The 20,514-nt window shown below is 43.6% G+C and overlaps 2 protein-coding genes across 11 annotated transcripts in view; one reads left to right on the forward strand and one right to left on the reverse strand.

Annotated features, from left to right (window-relative positions):
- Positions 1-966: 966 nt before the first annotated feature.
- On the reverse strand, positions 967-16,362 carry LOC131381784 (uncharacterized). Its single transcript, XM_058430501.1, has 3 exons — positions 16,339-16,362; positions 15,987-16,196; positions 967-1,144 (listed from the first exon to the last, which is right to left on the reverse strand). The coding sequence occupies exons 1-3, from the start codon at positions 16,360-16,362 to the stop codon at positions 1,064-1,066; spliced, it is 315 nt and encodes a 104-aa protein (XP_058286484.1). The 3' UTR covers positions 967-1,063.
- DOCK7 (dedicator of cytokinesis 7) overlaps positions 16,214-20,514 on the forward strand; it is a 235,837-nt gene continuing 231,536 nt past the window's right edge. For 4 of the 10 annotated variants that reach the window (XM_032136373.2, XM_058430387.1, XM_032136376.2 and 1 more), the window contains exon 1: positions 16,221-16,398. In XM_032136373.2, the coding sequence (XP_031992264.1) occupies positions 16,361-16,398 (38 nt within the window). In that variant the 5' untranslated portion in view covers positions 16,221-16,360. Of the gene's footprint in view, positions 16,399-20,514 lie in introns of all 10 variants that reach the window. The other 6 variants (XM_032136377.2, XM_032136379.2, XM_032136380.2 and 3 more) reach the window with 3 other exon arrangements.

Below are 20,514 nucleotides of genomic sequence, written 5' to 3' on the forward strand. Positions count from 1 at the left end.
CATCTCTGCCTATGGTGATCTTCTACATTACTCAGCCATATTTACTGCTAAATTACTAGAATGGAGCAAAATACTAGGCACAAAGTGGGCATTCAAATATATGTTTTTATCATAAAGGTTTTAAGGGAAAGAGCAGATACACCAGAAAGAGTAAATAAATCAGTACTAACAAGAGAAAAATTCACAGATACTGATCTACACAGAGGGTAGGATTTCAAAGATCCTTCTGTTCCCATCCATGTTCTTCCTGACACAGAAAGAACATGATGGGTTAGTTGTATCATTTGCACAATAAAAAGCACCATTAATGCAATATTTGAACTTTGCACACATTTGGTGTGAGAATCATTATTTATATTTGTTCTGCCTTGAAGAGCATTTGGGAACTTCATTGTCTTTTGAGGCTTGAAATATAGCAAACAGCACAGTGAACTCCCTTGCAACCCCCAAAAAAGAATGAGAATTAGGGAGGCTAGAATCAGAGTAGTAACAGAAGTTAACATCTGTACCAGGCACTGTGATAAATACTTTATATACATTATCTATTTAGGCCCCATAATAACCCTGTGATGCTACTATGTCTTGTATTATCATAATTATTTAACTGATCAGGCAACTGAAGTGTTGTGAAGTTAAAGAAAATTCTCAAGGTGACATAGTAACAATGTCTTAATTCTGACCCCTAAGTTCCTAAATACTATGCTATAAAGTACTCTTAGTAAGTTTGATGTCTCATAAAAATATATACTGTAAGGACACCCACAGTGAAGTTACATCTAAATGCAGAAAGATACAGGATACAGCAGAGACAAGCTTTTAAAATGGCTGGAATCTGCTCAGCCAATCTGAATTTGTAGTAGTTGATTTGAGTTTGTATGATGGCCAGATCCACTGACTTGACCATACCAAAAGGGTTGCAAATGGAAAGAATTTAGGTTTTTCACATGGCTCTTAATAGATTAGGCATTATTCACTAATAGATTGGGCATTATTCACTGTGATAATAAGGACAGTTAAGACATGAAGAAGGGAGCTGGGTAGTGGTGTGCAGCTGTAGTCCCTGCTATGCGGGAGGCTGAGGTAGGAGGATCCCTTGAGCCCAGGAGGTCAAATCCAGCTTGGGTAACATAGCTAGATCTTCTCTCTGGAAAAAAAAAAAAAAAAAAAGTAAGCAGCAGCAGGAGGAAGAGATAGAGGATAGGAAGAAAAGTATAGGTAGTTATTAAACAGATTTTTAAACAATCCTAATCATAAAAACAACGGCAGAAATAGCTAATCTCCACTGAGGCCTTACTACGTGTTAAGTCCCTGAATTATTTCATCTTATCCTTTCAACAACCAATAAAATAGGTGCCATTATTGCCCTCATTTAGGTTCCCGGACTCTAGCAAATGGCTAAATAATCTTACCAATAGAAATCTCTAGCTTTTGCATCATTTTTTTTTTCTGGGAATATCTTTCACAGTGCTCCTGAACAATTTTTTTTTTTTTTTTTTTTTTGAGATTGAGTCTCACTGTGTCACCCAGGCTGGGGTACAGTGGCGTGATCTCAGCTCACTGCAACCTCCACCTCCTGTGTTCAAGCGGTTCTCCCACTTCAGCCTCCGAGTAGCTTGGACGACAGGCGCCTGCCAGGACGCCCAGCTAATTTTTGTATTTTTAGTAGAGATGGAGTTTCATCATGTTGGGCAGGCTGGTCTCGAACCCCTGACCTCAGGTGATCCACCCACCTCGGCCTCCCAAAGTGCTGGGATTACAGGTGTGAGCCACCACGCCCAGCACTGAATTTTTATTGCTTCCTCTTCTTGAAAAGCTCTCTTCCCTTGGCTTCTATGACACATCGCCACATTTTCCTACTTCCATTGTCCTTTCTACCTATCCCCCTCCTTGGGATTCCTTCTCCACTTTTGTCTTTAAAAATCTGGTTTCTCTCCTCAGCCTTTTCTTCTTTTTCTCAGTTGACCCATTCTGTCTTCTCTCATACCTTAAGTAACATCTGCTCTTACACTCTGTACATGCTGATGATTCCAAAGTCAGTCTACTGGACATTTCTGTCTGAATGTCTTGCATACACTTCATTTTATTTATTTTTGTTTTTGAGACGGAGTCTTGCTCTGTTGCTCAGACTGGAGTGCAGTGGCGTGATCTTGGCTCACTGCAACCTCTGCCTCCCAGGTTCAAGCAATTCTCCTGCCTCAGCCTCCCGAGTAGCTGGAATTACAGGCATGTGCCACCACGCCCAGCTACTTTTTGTATTTTTAGTGGAGACGGGGACGGGGTTTCACCATATTGGCCAGGCTGGTCTCAAACTCCTGACCTCAAGTTATCCGCCCATCTCAGCCTCAAAGAGTGCTGGGATTACAGGAGTGAGCCACCATGCCTGGCCTGTCTTACATACACTTTAAACTCAGCTTGTGCAAAACTGAATTATATTCTACACTTATTCCCTGAATCTCTTCTCCCTCTTCTGTGCTCTTGCTCAGTAAATGTTATTCGCCATTATCCCTCCAGGTGCCCAAGTCAGACACCTGGGTATCACGTCTGGCACCATCTCGGTCCTCACCTGTCATTTCTAATCCATAGCCAAGTCCTATCAACTCAACTTCCCAATTACTTCTCAAACTGGCCCAAGTCACTGCCACTACTTCAGTTTAGGTTTTTTTCTTTTCTTAGTTAGTATGATAGAAGCTTGCTAGTAGTCCTAAAGTTCATCCTGCCGTTTGTCTATGGTAATAAATCCCTGTTTTTAAACTGGGCACATGCCCTGACAAAATGAAATCTACATTTCCTAGCTATCCTTGCAGCTGTGCAATGTTCATGTGTCTAAATTCTGGCGAATGGGGGCTGGGCATGGTGGCTCACTTGAGCTGCTATACCAGCCCTGGATTGCTTATGCTCAGCCTGTTAGGTGAGGAAAGAAGTTTTATCTTGTGCAAACCACTGTTATTTGAGTTTCTGTTACAGTAACCAAATCTATAGATTAATACTCTTAGATTAATGCAACAGCCTTCTGATCAGTCTTCCTGCCCCTACTTTTAACTTCGCTTCAACCCATTTTCTTCCTTAAATTCAGATTAATCATTGTCAAATTCAAATGTGATTATATTATTCCCTGCAACCCTCCACTTCCCATGCCATTTCCTTCAGTGTGTACTTTATATTCCTTAGCCTGGCATGCCAAACCCTTCATAAACTGGCCTCTGCCTTATCTCTCTAATCTTACTTCTAATCGCTCCCTACCTTGTATTCCAAGCTCCAACCATGCAGAACATTTGCAGTTTCACAGAATAAGCCAAGCTCTTGTACTTCAGTGCATCTGTGCATCTGGAAATGTGGTTTGCTCTGCCCAGAATGTCCATTCCTCATCCTTACTAGTTTCCCTGGTTAGCTAGTTTCTACTTGTCAGGATTCAGGGCATCTCTTCTTGGAAGTTCTTCTTGACCACCCAAGAATCAGTTACAGTATCCTCTTATGTACTCCCAAAGTATTCTGTTCATATGTTTATCAAAGAATTGCTGGTTTACTTGTCTACTTCCCTCCCCACCCCCCTTCCCTATCATTACTTCCTGGATAGCAATACCTATTTTCTCATTCACAGGTCTATCACCAGGCCCTAGCACAAACCCTGGCATACAGTAGCACTTAAAAAATATTTACTCGGCTGGGCACAGTGGCTCACACCTGTAATCCCAACACTTTGGGAGGGCGAGGTGAGTGGATCACCTGAGGTCAGGAGTTTGAGATCAGCCTGGCCAACATGGTTAAACCCTATCTCTAGTAAAAATACAAAAATTAGCCAGGTGTGGTGGTGGGCGCCTGTAATCCTAGCTACTTGGGAGGCTGAGGCAGGAGAATCCCTTGAACCTGGGGAGGCGGAGGTTGCAGTGAGCCGAGATCATGCCACTGCCCTCCATCCTGGGCGACACAGTAAGACTCTGTCAGGAAAAAAAAAAAAAGGCTGGGCGCAGTGGCTCACGCCTGTAATCCCAGCACTTTGGGAGGCCGAGGCAGGCAGATCACGAGGTCAGGAGATCGAGACCATCCTGGCTAACATGGTGAAACCCCATCTCTACTAAAGATACAACACAAAAAAGTTAGCCGGGCGTGGTGGTGGGCGCCTGTAGTCCCAGCTGCTCGGGAGGCTGAGGCAGAATGGCGTGAACCTGGGAGGTGGAGCTTGCAGTGAGCCGAGATCAGGCCACTGCACTCCAGCCTGGGCGACAGAGCGAGACTCCGAAAAAAAATTTTTTTTCTCATGGCTGGACATTGTGGCTCATGCCTATAATCTCAGCACTTTGGGAGGCTGAGGTGGGTGAACTGCTTGAGCCTAGGAGTTTGAGATCAGCATGGGTAACATGGTGAAACCCCGTCTATACTAAAAATAAAAAAAATTAGTTGGGCATGGTGGTGCATGCCTGTAGTCCCAGCTATTGGGGAGGGTGAGGTGGGAGGATCACTTGAGCCCAGGGGGTAAAGGCTGCAGTGAGCCGAGATCATGCCACTGCACTCCAGCCTGGGTGACAGAGCAAGACCCTGTATCAAAAACCACAACAATAACAACAACAACAACAACAATGTATTCAGTGAGTAAGTCAATGATGAATGGATTCCATGTAGTTATGACAATAGTACTTGAATATAATACAGAGACCATAGTTTTGTGCCTGGTTTGGACACTTCCTGGGTGGTTTTAGTTGAAACCATTTCACGCTGCTTGAATTGAATCAGATAAGCTCCCAGGTTCCTTCCAGATCTATGATTTATAAGTACATAATATAGTAAAAGTATGCAAACTTACAGAGCTGACAACCTTAAAGGACTGGCTTAAAATACTCTGGGCCCGTGTGGTGGCTCAGGCCTGTAATCCCAGCACTTTGGGAGGCCGAGGCAGGCGGATCACGAGGGCAGGAGTTCCAGACCAGCCTGGCCAACATGGTGAAACCCTGTCTCTACTAAAAATACAAAAATTAGCCAGCATAGTGGCACACATCTGTAATCCCAGCTACTCAGGAGACTGAGGCAGGAGAATTGCTTGAACCCACAAGGCGGAGGTTGCAGTGAGCTGAGATCGCGCCATTGCACTCCAGCCTGGGTGACAAGAGCAAGACTCTGTCTCAAAAAACAAACAAACAAACAAAAACAAACAAACTCTGGCTAGGCATGGTGGCACATGCCCATAGTCCTAGCTACTCGGGAGGCTGAGGCAGGAGAATCTCTTGAGCCCAGGAGTTCTAGGCTGCAGTGTGCTATGATTACCTGTGAATAGCCAATGGACTCCAGTCTGGGCAACACAGCAAGACCCCACCTCTTAAAAGAAAAACTTTGAAAAAACATGACAAATAAAAGAACTTTTATAGCAATATTTAAATTATTTCTACTTGTAGCTTTAAAAACTATTTTTGTAGAATCAATCATTTTCATGAAATCCTTCAAAAGTATCTATTATAATCTCTGTTTGAGAAGTAGAGAAGGTAAAATTAAGAGATATTGGGTAATTTATTAGATCTAGAAGCAGGGACAGAAGCAGAGTCAGAATCTGATTCAGAATGGACTTGAAAGAATATCCCACCTTTGGTAAAAGAGTCATGTGGTATAATGAACCTAAAACAGTCAAGAAAGCAGAGAACTAAAACAAATTGCAGATAGATTAAAACAGCAAATACTAGGCTGGGTTCGGTGGCTCATACCTGTAATCCCAGGACTTTGGGAGGCCAAGGCGGAAGGATAGCTTGAGCCCAGGAGTTCCAGACCAGCCCGGGCAACACAGTGAGACCTTATCTCTACTAAAAATTAAAAATAGAGACAAGGCTGGGCATGGTGGTGCATGCCTGTAGTCCCAGCTACTTGGATGCTGGGGCAGGAGGATCGCTTGAGCTCAGGAGAGTGAGGTTGCAGTGAGCCATGAACATGCCACTGCACTCCAGCCTGGGTGACAGAGCAGGACTCTGTCTCAAAATAAATAAATAAACAAACAAACAACTTTTTAAAAACAATAAAAAGTAAAGAAACAAAACAGCAAATACCAGAGCTAAGGTACAAAATGACATTCTATTTCAGAACCACATGATTATTGGTTTGGCAGCATTCTTTTTTTTGAGACAGAGTTTCACTCTTGTTGCCCAGGCTGGAGTGCAATAGTGCCATCTCAGCTCACTGCAACCTCTGCCTCCTGGGTTTCAGCGATTCTGCTGCCTCAGCTTCCCAAGTAGCTGGGATTACAGGCATGTGCCACCACGTCCAGCTAATTTTGTATTTTTAGTAGAGACGGGGTTTTCCATGTTGGTCAGGCTGGTCTGGAACCCCCGACCTCAGGTGATCTGCCCGCCTCAGCCTCCCAAAGTGCTGGGATTACAGGTGTGAGCCACCGTGCCCAGCTTAGCAGCATTCTTAAGTGGTAATCATCTACCTTTTCCCTACCTTTAAGCAAGGCTATGCCTAAGTAGTCCCTAAACAAACAAATAATGCAAATCTTTAAAATATTTGGAAAAAGAATATCCTACAATTCTTTTTCTATACTTGTACGAGTACCATACGATAATGGTAACAGAGAAATGTTATTTACCTTAGCAATCATCTAATTTCATCACCTTTATTTTATAGCTGAAGAAAGAGAGGCCCAGAAAGTTTGTGATTTGCTTAAAATTTTATAGTAAGATTGTGGCAGAGCCAGAACTAAAACCCCACTTTTTCTCGTCTTCAGTCCCCTGCTCCCTCTGTTTCAAGAGGGATTATGACTGTCAGCACCTTCCCCATTTGGTTCTCTGTATCTCTTGGTAAGTTTTCAATATGGTCCCTCGTTCCCTATCCAAGGCCTTATCTCTTAGTTCACAGACTGAACCAGTTCCAGCAATGTGGGATCGTACATCCAAGATTCTCATCCTTACCTGGCTGTAGTAGGCAGTTCTACCAAGATTCCTGCCCCTGGCATACATGTCCTGTATAGGCTCTCCTGTTTCATGTGGGCAGGACTTATGGATATAAGATAGCTGATTGCTTGATAGGTTACATTATATGACAAAGGGGATGGTCACTTTTGGTCAGGCAGTGGCAAAAAACTAATATACTAGCCTTACATCATTATATTTAGTGAGAAAATGAAATGCTGAATTAAGCTCCCTCAAATTCCCTTATTTCCACCTCTAAAATGTTGTGTGGCTTTCCAACCTTTTCTTCCCTCCCAAGCAGGTGAAAGATACCTCTTTCAATATTTTCACTTTTTCTCGCTCCTCTAGCCCTCCCCCATAACCTACAAACATGTACTGTCTCCCGCCTGACAGAACTTTCCATGACTGCAACTCTTTTGAACTTTGATGTTTCTGTCCTTTCTCTGTGTGAGACCTGCTTGTCCCAGATCTGCCCTACTGTTCCTAAAGAACACTGGGCTCATCTCTGCCCAGATCCATAGTCAGTAATGTCCAGCAGGTCTCAGTTCTTAGCTCAGTGAAACAAAATGAGAACGGTGCACAATAGAGTACCATAGACATTGGTTCCAAGACAGCCTTTGGCAGACATTTCCTCTACTTGTGTGATTACTCTAACCTCTGGCTGCTTAGACCTTTTAGACTGGCTTCATGATTGATTCATTCTCTGAGCTAAGCTTTCAACCCTTTCTTCTCTAATCAGTAAGTTGTCTTCTCCCTTCTGACATAATACTCATTTGAGGGCCTTTTTTCAACTTACAAAAAACGATGTAATGAAACTCCATATTCTCTTACCCAGCTTCAACACTCATCAACGGAAACCCATGTTGGGTTATTTTTAAAGCAAATGTCATACCTTATATAATTTTATCCGAAAATAAATACTGGATTACATCAATCAGCATAATATTGCAGCATGTACCAGTATTTTATTTCTTTTTATTTCTGGAATAATATCCCTGTATTAGTTCATTCCCATACTACTATGGAGAAATACCTGAGACTGGGTAATTTATAAAGAAAAGAAGTTTAATTTACTCACAGTTCCACATAGCTGGGGAAGCCTCAGGAAACTTACAATTGTGGCGGACGGCACTCTTCACAGGGCAGCAGGAGAGAGAATGAGTGCAAGCAGGGGAAATGCCAGTTGGTTATAAAACCATCAGCTCTTGTGAGACTATCACAAGAACAGTGTGGGAGAAACCACCATGATCTGATTACCTCCACCTGGACATGTGGGGATTAGCGTTCAAGATGAGATTTTGGGTGAGGACATAGCCAAATCACATCAATCCCATTGAATGGATACACATTTTATTTATCCTTTCATCAGCTGATGGACATTAGGGTTGTTTCTACTTTTTGGCTATTATGAATTATGCTTTTATGAATATTGGTGTACAAGTTTCTGTATCTATCTATCTATTTATCTATCTATCTTCATTTCTCTTGGGTATATTTCTAGGAGTGGAATTCCTAGGTCATATAGTAACTTATGTTTAACCTTTTAAGGAGCTGATAGAAAGTTTTCCAAAGTGACTGCACCATATCACATTCCCACCAGTTGTATACGAGAACTCCCCAATTTCTCCACGTCCTCATCAACTCTTATTAATATCTGTCCTTACGATTCTAGTCAGTCTAGTGGCTGTGAAGTGGCATCTCACTGTGGTTTTAATTTGCATTTCCCTGATCGATACTGATGTTGATCATTTTTATATGTGTGTTGGCCATCTGCATATGCATATTTTCTTCGGAGAAATGTCTATTCCAATTGTTTGCCAAGTTTAAAATTGGGTTGTCTTTTTATTATTGACTTACAAGAGTTCTTTATATATATTCTAGATGTAAGTTTCTTATTACATAAATAATTTGTAAAAATTTTCTCCCATTCTGTGGGTGGTCTTTTCAATTTCTTGATGGTGTCCTTGAAGCACAAAAACTTTACATTTTGATTATGTCCAATTTACCTCTTGTTGCTTATATGCTTACTCTACTTCTAATATTTTTTATTCCTTGAAATTTATTTGTTAAAGGAACTAGGTCATTATGTCCTGTAAAATTTCCTGTATTTTGAATTTTGCTAATTTTAACCCAAGCGTATTGTTTGACATGTTCTTTCATCTCCTGTATTTTCTATAAACGGAACCAGCGTTAGCTTTAAGTATCTGCCAGGAATGTTTCATAGGTGATGCTGTATACATCCTATACATCTTCTATAGGTGTATCATCTTACACTCCCTTCTTTATATCATGTGATGAGGGACATAGTGCCTCTGGTGTGTTTGACTGGTTAACTCTGGGTGTGTGTGTGTTTGATGTTAAGATTCATCAGTGGGTTCTGGTCTTATCAGCCTGATCCAACCATTTAAAGTTCCCCACTAGACTCTTATCTAATGGTTTGGCAGCAATGATCTTTGGATCAGTGCTGTCCAACAGATCTTCACATGATAATGGAAATGTTCTGTCTGTATATTGTCCAGTATGGCAACCCTTAGCCACCTGTGGCCTACTGAATACTTAAAATATGCCTAATAAAACTGAAAACTCAATTTTTAGTTTTATTTAATGAATTTAAGTGGCCACATGTGGCTTGTGGCTATGGTATTGGACTATACAGGTTTAGCTTCATTATTTCATCTGAGTCTGCATTTCTTAGCTGAAATTCTTTTAAAAGAATTTTACTTCATCAAATATGACTACCTTGAAATATAGTTGTGATATTATAAAATCTATACTTGGTCTTCATTCCATTTCCTGGCATAAAACTCATAAAATCCTTGTGATTTCCACAGGAATAATTTTTTTGTATGCTAATGAAATGACTGGTGGCTGGCAGCTTCTGTGTAGCTTCAGGATGGGGGCTGGTAAAAGATGATTAGAGATTTGGGACTGATATGGTTTGGCTCTGTGTCCCTGCCCAATTCTCATCTTGTAGCTCCCATAATTCCCATGTGTTGTGGGAGGAACCTGGTGGGAGATGACTGAATCACGGGGGGGGGTCTTTCCTGTGCTGTTGTTGTGATTGTGAACAGGTCTCACAAGATCTGATGGTTTTAAAAACGGGAGTTTCTTTGCACAGGCTCTCTCTTTGCCTGCTGCCATCCATGTAAGATGTGACTTGCTCCTCCTTGCCTTCTGCCATGATTGTAAGGCCTCCCCAGCCAGGTGAAACTGTAAGTCCATTAAACCTCTTAATTCTGTAAATTGCCCAGTCTGGAGCATGTCTTTATCAGCAGCATGAAAATGGATTAATACAGGACTTTTTAGCCCTACCACCTAACCTCCAGGAAGAGGAGAGGGGCTGAAGATTAAGCTGATCATCAGTGGCCAGTGATTTAGTCGATCATGCCTCTGTAATGAGGCCTCCACCAAAACCCAGAGAGCTGAACACGTAGAGGCTTCTGGAGGGTGGTGCACCTAGAGAAGGCATGGAAGCTCTGTGCTCCTTCCCACATGCCTTGCCCTATGCATCTTTTCTACTTATCCTTTGTAATATCTTTTATAATAAACTGGTAAATATTAATATTTCCCTGTGTTCTGCTCTAGTATATTAATCAAACCCAAGGAAAGGGGTTGTGGGAACCCCAATTTACAGTCAGTCAAAGCACTGGTAGAACAACCTGTGGCTTGCAATTGGCACTGGATGTGGGGGGCAGTCTTGTGGGATCGAGCCCTCAACCTGTGGGATCTGACGCTAACTCCAGGTAGACAGTGTCAGAACTGAACTCCAGCTAGATTCCAGAACCCCAGAACTGAATTGGAGGAGACTCAACTGGTGTCTGCTGCAGAATCGATTGCTTGCTTGATGTACGGGGAAAAAAATCCCACATATCTGGTGTCAGAAGCATGTTGTGAGAGTATGGGAAAAACTGTTTTTTTTCTACTGATATAATAGTCCATTGAGGAAAAACATTGTGGACCTATTTTTAAAGTAGGCACCGAGCTTGCATTGTGGGTCATTTTGACTCAGGTGGTCTGGCCTTTTGGTCTTTCCCAATTCTGTAAAGCAGCAGAACCATGAGGTGCAAATACATTCTATTCTGGCAAGATCGCTATTGCAGTCTCTGCATCACTTTCAGGGGATCTGTAATAGACACTATTGGTACCCTGTACTTCACCCCATGGCTCCTTTCCGATTTTAGGTGCAGCTGTGGTGAACAATTCTTAGAGGCACTGATAGCTGGTCACCAGAAACACACACCATGTCTCTTAGCTTTTTGTAGCATTAAGTGTGCGGGCAGTTAATATTCCAAGAGTAAGCCTTCAACCAAGGGATCTAGAAGGCATCAGGTAAATACTGAGCCTCAAAGAGACAATTCTGAGGTGCCTTCTATACTTTACGCAGGTTGCAGGCGGGATTGAGCCTCAGTTGCCCACAGTGGTAACACCTCAACAACACTATTTACTGGCTTTCCCTCCTCTGTTCTACTCTCTCCACTTCCTCATTCCAGCTTCTTAGCATCACTTCCTAATAAACTACCTGCATCCAAGCCTCAAGCTCTATTTTTGGGGAAATATAAATTAAGGCAGTGATATGGTTAGGCTTTGTGTCCCCACCCAAATCTCATCTTGAATTGTAGTCCCCATAATCCCCACCTGTCAAAGGAGAGACCAGGTGGACGTAACTGAATCATGGGAACAGTTTCCCCCATGCTGTTCTTGTGATAGTGAGTGAGTTCTCAGGAGATCTGATGGTTTTATAAGGACTCTTCCCCCTTTGCTTGGCACTTCTCCTTCCTGCTGCTTTGTGAAGAAGCTGCCTTGCTCCCCCTTCGCCTTCCACCATGGTTGTAAGTTTCCCGAGGCCTCCCCAGCTATGCTGAACTGTGAGTCAATTAAACCCCTTTCCTTTATAATTAGTCTTGGGCAGTTCTTTATAGCAGTATGAAAACGGATGAATACAGGTAGGATCTAAAAATACTTTAGTTCATGGCATTTATTCACTCAAAAACATTTACTAACTTATTATAATGGACCAGGCAGTGTATTAGATACTGGAAATACAATGGTGAACAAGAGATCAAGTTCGATGGGGTGCAAAGATTAACACAATACTTGAATAGTGTGGTGAGTATTACGACAAAGTAAATGTGGGTGCTATTAGTTGTTAAGTATGGCCAGGTTTAGGACCCCTTAATTTCCCCCTGCAAAATTACACTTGCTAGATATTGAGAGGAAGTGAAGCACAGAGGACAAAGTCAGGCAAAAGCATCTGTAGCTTAGATTTAGAGTCCAAATCCTAGGCTTTAGTTTGGGATTGAGGTAAACTCACATATCATGCCTCAGTTCTCCCTTTCTCCGGGCCACATTCATTTGGCCTTGCTAGAGGCTTCCAAAGAAGGAAGCTCCATGTTGATCTTATTGTATGAAACCAGTGGTGTTTCATAAAAACCCATGCCTGGCCGGGTGCGGTGGCTCATGCCTGTAATCCCAGCACTTTGGGAGGCCAAGGCGGGTGGATCACGAGGTCAGGAGATCAAGATCATCTTGGCGAACACAGTGAAACCCCATCACTATTAAAAATACAAAAAAAATTAGGCGGGCATCGTGGTGGGCGCCTGTAGTCCCAGCTACTCAGGAGGCTGAGGCGGGAGACTGGTGTGAATCCGGGAGGCGGAGCTTGCAGTGAGCCAAGATCGCACCACTGCACTCTAGCCAGAGCTACAGAGTGAGACTCTGTCTCAAAAAAAATAAAAATAAAAATAAATAAAAAGCCCATGCCTGAAAAAAGGAACCATTCCCTATGCTCCCCCAAATCCCAAAAGAGAACACATTCTGCCTGCAAAGCCATAACTTTATCCGTCATGACCCGAAAACTCTATTTCTTTGTACTGTAGCCTTAGACCCTTGACTAGGCCCCTCAACAATCCTTGGTGCTATATTAAAGTGGGTAGACCCAAGTTCAACAAAGGTTAGAATGCAAAACTCATAATTTTCCCACCTTCTTTTCTCTTTTCTTTTTTTTTTTTCTGTCATATCCCTAAGTTTTCTGCTTGAGGGACTTAGTACACTGGTATGTCTAATGAAAACTGTTCTGAGGCTTTCTTACCTAAAACTCACTGTTTTGAGTAGACTCTGCCAAATTGGTCCTGGCTTCTGGCAAGTAGTTTCTTTGTATCTTTCCATCAGTGGGGAGCTTGGGCCCTGAATTCTGAACTGGGCTACTCATGCTCCCAGAGTTACAGCCAGCCTTTCTCCTAGGTTATATAACAGGGCTAAGGACAGGGTTAAATTCCATCAGTTTTTAACACCTCATATTTGAGAACTGGTGCTATCAAGAATTTACATGCACTCCAATAGCTTCCTTAATTTTTCCTGTCTCAGCACGTAACTTACTATTTACTTACTTTTCTCTTCTGCCAGACCCTAAACTCTTTGAGGACAGAAATACTTTGCTATTTACCACTATATTTCCAGGGTCTAGTATAGTACTTAATGAATGTTAGTTGACTGAATGAAGTCCTGTATCAGGTAAGACTTTGAATTGCTAATGAAAGCAAATCTAATGAAAAACCAGCCACCCCCCCAAAAAAAAATTCCAGCACATTTTTAGCTCATGTAACTGCAAGGTCCAAGGCTCAAGTCATGTTATATTCTAAGGAACTTGTCTTTTTCAATATTTTTGCTCTCCTCTCTGCTGTGTTTGGCTTCATTCTCAGGTAGGCCTTCTTTAGATGGAGCGCCCTGGTATACCAAACGCAATTTCTAATTCTGGTTGGGCCCGATTGTCTTGGTTTGATTCATGAGCCTATCCCTAAATCAGTCACAAAAGCCAGAGGAGTGTGCTGCTTTGCTTGCTGAGGCCTAAGTCAAAAGACCCTTGAAACTGAGGGTGGTGGAGTGAGCTCCCCAGAAGTATAGTGGATTGACACGTGTGTGTGTGTGTGTGTGTGTGTGTGTTTGTGTAGGGGGTGGTATAGGAAGCATGGATGCTAGTCAGCTGAAGCAATTCCACTTTCACTCCCATTGCTGAGTTCCATATCTTTTCCTGACATTGAAACCCTGTGGGGCAGGGATACCAGCCAACATGACTTGGTCTGTGACTGCCAGCTCTTCCACAGAGGTAGGGGGTCACCCTTCCTGCTTAGAGTGTTCCCCAGACTCTGAATTACCCTGCTTACAGCATGATCCTGCTTGTCCTCTTCCTGCTCTAAATGTTTCCAGTAAGCTGCACAGTACATGCAAAGTCCTTTCAGACACTTTGGCAACTAGTGAGTCATGCATACAAAGAACTATTCAAAGCAAAATGTGGCCAGTTCTCTAAGAGAGTAGTGAAAAGATGTTTGGAGAGCAGAAATAAAGGCATGCAACATCTGGCTGGGAGTATGAGAGCAGACAACCAATTCAGGGACTATCAAACACCCAGGACAAGCTTAAGTATAGGATGAATAATGACAGTAACAGTGATAATAATAACAACAACTGACACATATAGTACTTACCATGAGCCAGGCCCTGTTCTAAGAACTTTATATTAATCAATTCAATAAATCTTCACAACACCCTTTCAAGTAGATATAATTATTTTGCTCCTTTTAGAGATGAGGTTAAGTAACTTGCCTAAGGTTACAGAGTAAGAAAGTGGCAAAATAAGTCTGGGTTCCTATCACAGAGGATCTTAAAAGCCAGGTACAGTGATAGCCTTGACTTACAGTCTGTGAGTACCTGGTTCATCTTTCCCAATGGACTCAAACATTCTGAGAGCAGGTCTGTGTCTAGTTCACCTTTGTGTTTTTTAGAACACCTAGGTGGGCTCTATACTTAGGTAGAGGCCAAATATCTGTCCTCGTTGAATAGACTATCTTTTCCTTTAGTAAACAAGCATCTGAAAACAGTGTGTTACTGGAAGGCGCCTTGGCAAGAGCCTGTGGTACTAGCTACTCCTCCAGAGGCTGAGGCAAGAGGATTGCTTGAGCCTAGGAGTTTTAGGCTGCAGTGCCCTATGCATTCCATGCTTGAGCAACACAGGGGGATTCTGTCTCAAATAAATAAATCAATAAATAAAAGCAGTGTGTTACTGGAATGAGCATTGTTATATAAATACACAGTCTTCCACAGAAGTTACAGCACTAGACAGGAAGTTATGGATCTGACTAATTGAGGCTTTCACCTCTGACTCATGTGTGACTCTCGCACGTGACCTAATGGCTCCAAGCTACAGATTTTCCAATAGTAAAAGAGAGGAAAACAGGTATCCAACATATTCCACCAGGACATACTGAGAATATAATAATAACAATGAACAAATACACATATTAAGTTCTTGCAATACTTAAGAGGAAAGGTACTACAAGAAACCAAGATATTTTTCTTAGTGTCACCATAATGTCAGTAATCAACCGATATGCATTAGGAGCCAAATATTCTAGACATTATGGGATTACAACAGAACAGATGAAAACAGATCTCTGCTAGTCTCTATTTTATAGGCTATTATGGACAAGGTCAGTTTCACTGGTCAACAGAGAGCTTATTTAACAGAACATCAAAATGGGGGTGAACGTTAGAGCTCACCTGGATTTCATAGCTCTCTCTATATATATATGAGAGACAGAGAGAGACCCAAAAGGGGGAAATAATACGGAAACAACTGTCCTCAAAGAATAGAACAGGCTCTGGGTTTGAGTCTCAGTGGAAGAGTTTACCATCTGTGCGACCTCGGGCCAGTCACTTTGCTTTTCTAAGCCAATTTCCTTCCCTCTAAAATAGGGATAGGAACGATCTACTTCCAAGCGCTCGTGCTTGAAAAACTTTAATCCAGTGGCTGGCTAAGCACCAGAAGTCAACTATTACTATTGTTATCTCTGCAGGAGCAAGGTATTTTCTGGCCCTTTCTCTATAAGAAAAACCACTGTTTCTCCAGTTAGACCGCATTCATGAGGCCGAAGCAGAAACCCAAGTGCTTTAAAAAGCTCGGAGACCGGTGCTGCAGAAACATGAACCCAGTCATCCAGGGCTTAGGTAAAGCACAGCCCCCTCGGCAAAGCCCACCTTCCATTTCCTTCCCTTCCATTTCGGGAAAGCCAAGCTCCCCCTACGCGTTCGGTTATCTTATTTTCTTGCCTCGCCAGGTCGTTGGCCTGTCTCTGGCTTCTCTCCGCGACCTCTCGGTCGAGCAGGCTCCGCGGCAGCGAAGCAGCTAGGGCTGGCGCCTCGCCTCCTCAGCCCTCCATTCCTACCCCTCGGCTCCCGCCGGCCACAGCCGCCTTCCGCAGCCGGGGTTCCCGCCGGGATTGACGCGCTGGGGGAGGAGCGGTTTCTCGGTGCGCGCCTCTAAGGAACATTACGGCAGGGCTCGTTCCCGGCTCCGGCCGCCAGCCCCAGCCTCCCAGGTCCGGAGCCGGGACTGGCGGAGGCCGCGAGGGAGGGAGCACGAGCGAGGAGGCACGCGCCCGCCGGTCCGCACTCAGCCCGCCGCCGCCGTCTCCTCAGCAGCCATGGCCGAGCGCCGCGCCTTCGCCCAGAAGATCAGCAGGTAAATCTCGGGCGTGGGGCGCGCCGCCGCCCGAGAAAGAGCTGCGGAGTCCTCCCAGGCCGGGCCTAGGAGGCGGGTGGGTGTGGCGGGGCCGGCACCGGGATCCCGCGGCCTGGCCCGCGGCGTGGCGGAAGGGGTTCGCGGTGGCTGAGCGGGTAGCGGAGGCCTCGCGCCGCCCTCGAACCCCGGCCTTCAGCCTGCGCCCGCCGCTGAGCCTCGGCAGTGAGCAGAGAGGGCCGCGGACTCCAGCGCGCCCGCCTCCTCCTGCTCCTCGGCGTCCCGGGCCTGGACTTTCGCGGCGGTTTAGGGAAGGGCGGGTGGGGGAGCTCGTCGGCCGCTTCCCAGATTCTTTGTGTTCCCACCCCCGGGCTCGTCGGGGGCCGCCGCGGCGTTTCGCCCCCTCCCCTCTCTCCGCCCACCCCCTGTTAGCCCCTAGAGGGTGCGGGGTCCGCCCTCCTCCACCCCAACAAAAGGAGAAACGCGCGGCGGCTCGGGGCGGGTGGGAGGCCGCCCCTCCTCCACGCGTCTCTCTCTTCCTGAGAAATCTGACAGGAACCCTCTTTGCACCCTCGGGCCAGGTTCAAAGTGGGCTTGTGCGTCCAGGGTTGAAAACATGTGGACAGAATGAAAAGTTGAGAGCTGCGGGCTGCACCTTCGGTGTGCAGCTGCCGAATCCCTGACGGATTGCAGGCTGAAGCTCGTTCTGAGTTCGCCTGTGAATTTAACTGTGCGCCTGTGTTTCTCAGAGCACCCGAGAAGATGGATGATAGGCAGTGTTCTTTATACACTGACATTCTCTTATATGTTAGCAGTCTTGAAGTAAAGCAAGTGATCGAGGTGGAGGTTTCAAAGCCTTTCACCTACTTGTAGTGGTTGGTTGCCACGTTTCTCCCACCCGCCAAATAAAAATTAAATGACAGAGGACTCTAATATTTGTAGAATTTCTTTGTGGAGTATACTTATGTATGAGACAGTAGACATTTTTGTTTTAATAAAATCATATTTGTGTGAATTATGATGTCCCAAGAAAAGAAGCATTCAAATTAAATTACCTTTTTTTGTTTTGGGGCAGTTGTATTTCTATGGCTCTGAGTCTTTTTAGTTTGCGGACATTTCTTAAAAATTTTTGGGCCGGATGCAGTGGCTCAGGCCTGTAATCCCAGCACTTTGGGAGGCCGAGGCAGGAGGATCACTTGAGGCCAGGAGTTCAAGACCAGCCTGGGCAACATAGCGAGCCCCCACAGCCCATCTCTGCAAAAAAATTAGCCGGGTGTGGTGTCGCACCTGTAGTCCTAGCTACTTTCAAGGCAGAGGCTTTTTTTTTTTTCTTTCTTTCCAGCCTTCTAGCACATTTTTTTCCCTTAAGGGGCAAAATAGCAAGTGTTTAAGAGCATGGGCTCTACTGTCAGACTCCGACATGGGTTCAAATCTGACTGATATTTTCTAACTTGGGACTTTGGCCAAGTTGTTGGGCCAAATTTCCGTTTCCTCATCTGGCAAATGAGAATAATAATAGGACCCCGCTCATAGTGTTGTTGTGAACATTAAGTGGCATCATTTGTATAATGTGCGTAGGATAGTACATGGCCTATACTACCTGTCATCAAACACTTGTAGTAATTAGTTTCTCCCAGGGAGTTATGATGACAGGAATTTTTTTTTTTTTTTTGTAAAATAATTAGGTCTTGCTTCTGATGGTGATGTCATTAAAAATGTTATTACTTGACATGTATTCCCAGTATTAATTTCTCTTATTAGAACCAGAAGTTTATCTCTGAAAACATCATGCTGATAAAGTAAGTGCACATTAGAGAGTTGGATATGAAATTGTATGTCTATTAGTGGAGTTTGCCACCAGATGGGACAGGACAAACCACAAGAGAAAAAGAGAATCAGTTGTGCAAAACAACACAAAATGCAGATAAGAACAGCTTTCTAAGAAGTTATAAAATTAAGGTAATGTGAATGAAGAGATGCGCACTTGTTGGACAGATAGGAGGAGGTGGATATGGTAATAATTGGTGATTGGACATGCAAGGTGAGGCGGACTGAGGAGTCTGGGATGACATCCTAAGTTGGGCAACCACGTGGATGATGGTGGCAGTCTTTGGGGTAAGGGAGTACAGGAGGAAAAAGGAGTTTGAGATTGGGAGATGCAAGTGGGATGGAAATGATGATTCAGTTTTGGACGTGTTAATTTTGAGGGGCTCATGAATCATTCAGGGAGAAATATCTATTTGGATTTTGGTGCAGGTTGAAGGTGCAGAAGAGAGTGGGCTGGAGATCTAGATTTGAGAGTTATCAGCAAGTAGATTGTATTTGGAGCCGGAGGGGTGGGTGGGGGTTGATGAGATTGTCCAGTGAGAATGTGCAGACTTAACTTGGAAGGAACACCAAAGACAGAACTGCTATGAGTAATGAATCATTAACTGCTTATTGTGAATGAAAGGTTCTTCCTTGTTATCAAATATGATTGAATAATAGTTAATACCTGTGAATCAATTTGTGTTCTGCTTTTTAGTTTTCTATTAGAGGAAGTATAGCACAAATTCTGGAGATGAAGTTCCTGGGTTTGACACCCCAGCACAGCCACTCGTTGAGTAAACATGGGCAAGTTACTTGACCACACTTCTGCCTCATTTTCCCTATCTAGAAAATGAGGATGATGGTAAGACTTAACCTCGTAGGGTTGTTGTGGGGATTAAATGAATTGATACCTCTGAAATGCTTAGAACAGTGCTCTGTGTAAGTGCCTACTAAGTATCAACTGTTTTTTACTACAGTATTTATAATGTGGTTTAGGACTTTTGTTGGAAATGATCATCCTTTTCATAGTGTGCGTGTATAAAATTTGTTCTCTGTGAAAAGCCTGTTGCTGTTTGAAACCTTATTTCTTTTCAAAGCTTTGTGGCTGTTCAGAAACCTTTACTTTAAAAAGAATTATAATGATTTTGTTTCTGTCTCAGTTATTTTTTAGCCCTTTGCATTTAGTGCAGTTATTTTTTGAGGCTGTGATTTGGTGATTTCTGAAGTCTCTTTATTCTTGTATCACTAATTATACTGTTTACTTCAGCTCACCATAGAAAAGCAGCATGTATATTTTGTCCATATCAAGTAGTTGTCTTTTTACCTGTGTGTCCCCTTTGCTTTTTGAGGATAAGGCCCATAGATTTATGGAATGTTGACTGTAGACAAATTGTCTAGGATTTTATTGGGGTTATTTTGTCCTGTTGCTTGATACTCAGCAGTAATGATGAACATTTGTGTACACTTAAAGCACTTTTTACTGCATTCTCATCTTCATAACCCAGAGAGGCAGAAAACGTACTAAAGAATATAGGATCTGGGATCAGATTGCATAGGTTGAAATTCTGCATATACCACAGAAAAATGGGGATAACAGCCTCAGTTAAGTTAATGTGAGGATTAAATAAGTTAATACATGTGTAAGTGAGCTAATACGGTTCTGATAATGCATTAGTACTGTGTCAGGAACATTCAAAAATGTTAGCCACTGCTATTATTATTTCTATATTACTTACTGTTGTTATCATTTTCTAGATGGGGAATTGAGGCCTAAAAAGAGCAATTGTGTTTGCCTAAATTGGGACTCAAATCCTAGTTCTCTGATTTCAGATTTTTTTTTTGAGATGGAGTTTTGCTCTTTCGCCCAGGCTGGAGTGAAGTGGCGCAATCGGCTCACTGCAACCTCCACCCTGCTGCCCGGGTTCAAGCGATTCTCCTGTCCCCGCCACCACGCCCAGCTAATTTTTGTATTTTTAGTAGTGACAGGGTTTCACCATGTTGGCCAGGCTGGTCTCGAACTCCTGACCTCAGGTGATGCACCTGCCTTGGCCTCCCAAAGTGTTAGGATTACAGGCATCAGCCACCTCGCTCAGCCTGATTTCAGATCTTATGCTTTTTTTTTTCTTGAGATAGGGTCTCTCTTTGTTGCCCAGGCTGGAGTGCAGTGGCGCAGTCTTGGCTCACTGCAGTCTCTGCCCTCGGGTTTAAGCGATTCTCCCACCTCAGCCTCCCAAGTAGCTGGGACTAGACTATGGGCACTGTGCCTAGCTAATTTTTGCACTTTTTGTAGAGACAGGTTTTCGCCATGTT

Source organism: Hylobates moloch, unplaced genomic scaffold (assembly GCF_009828535.3).
Source record: "Hylobates moloch isolate HMO894 unplaced genomic scaffold, HMol_V3 SCAFFOLD_18, whole genome shotgun sequence".
NCBI classification, from domain to species: domain Eukaryota; kingdom Metazoa; phylum Chordata; class Mammalia; order Primates; family Hylobatidae; genus Hylobates; species Hylobates moloch.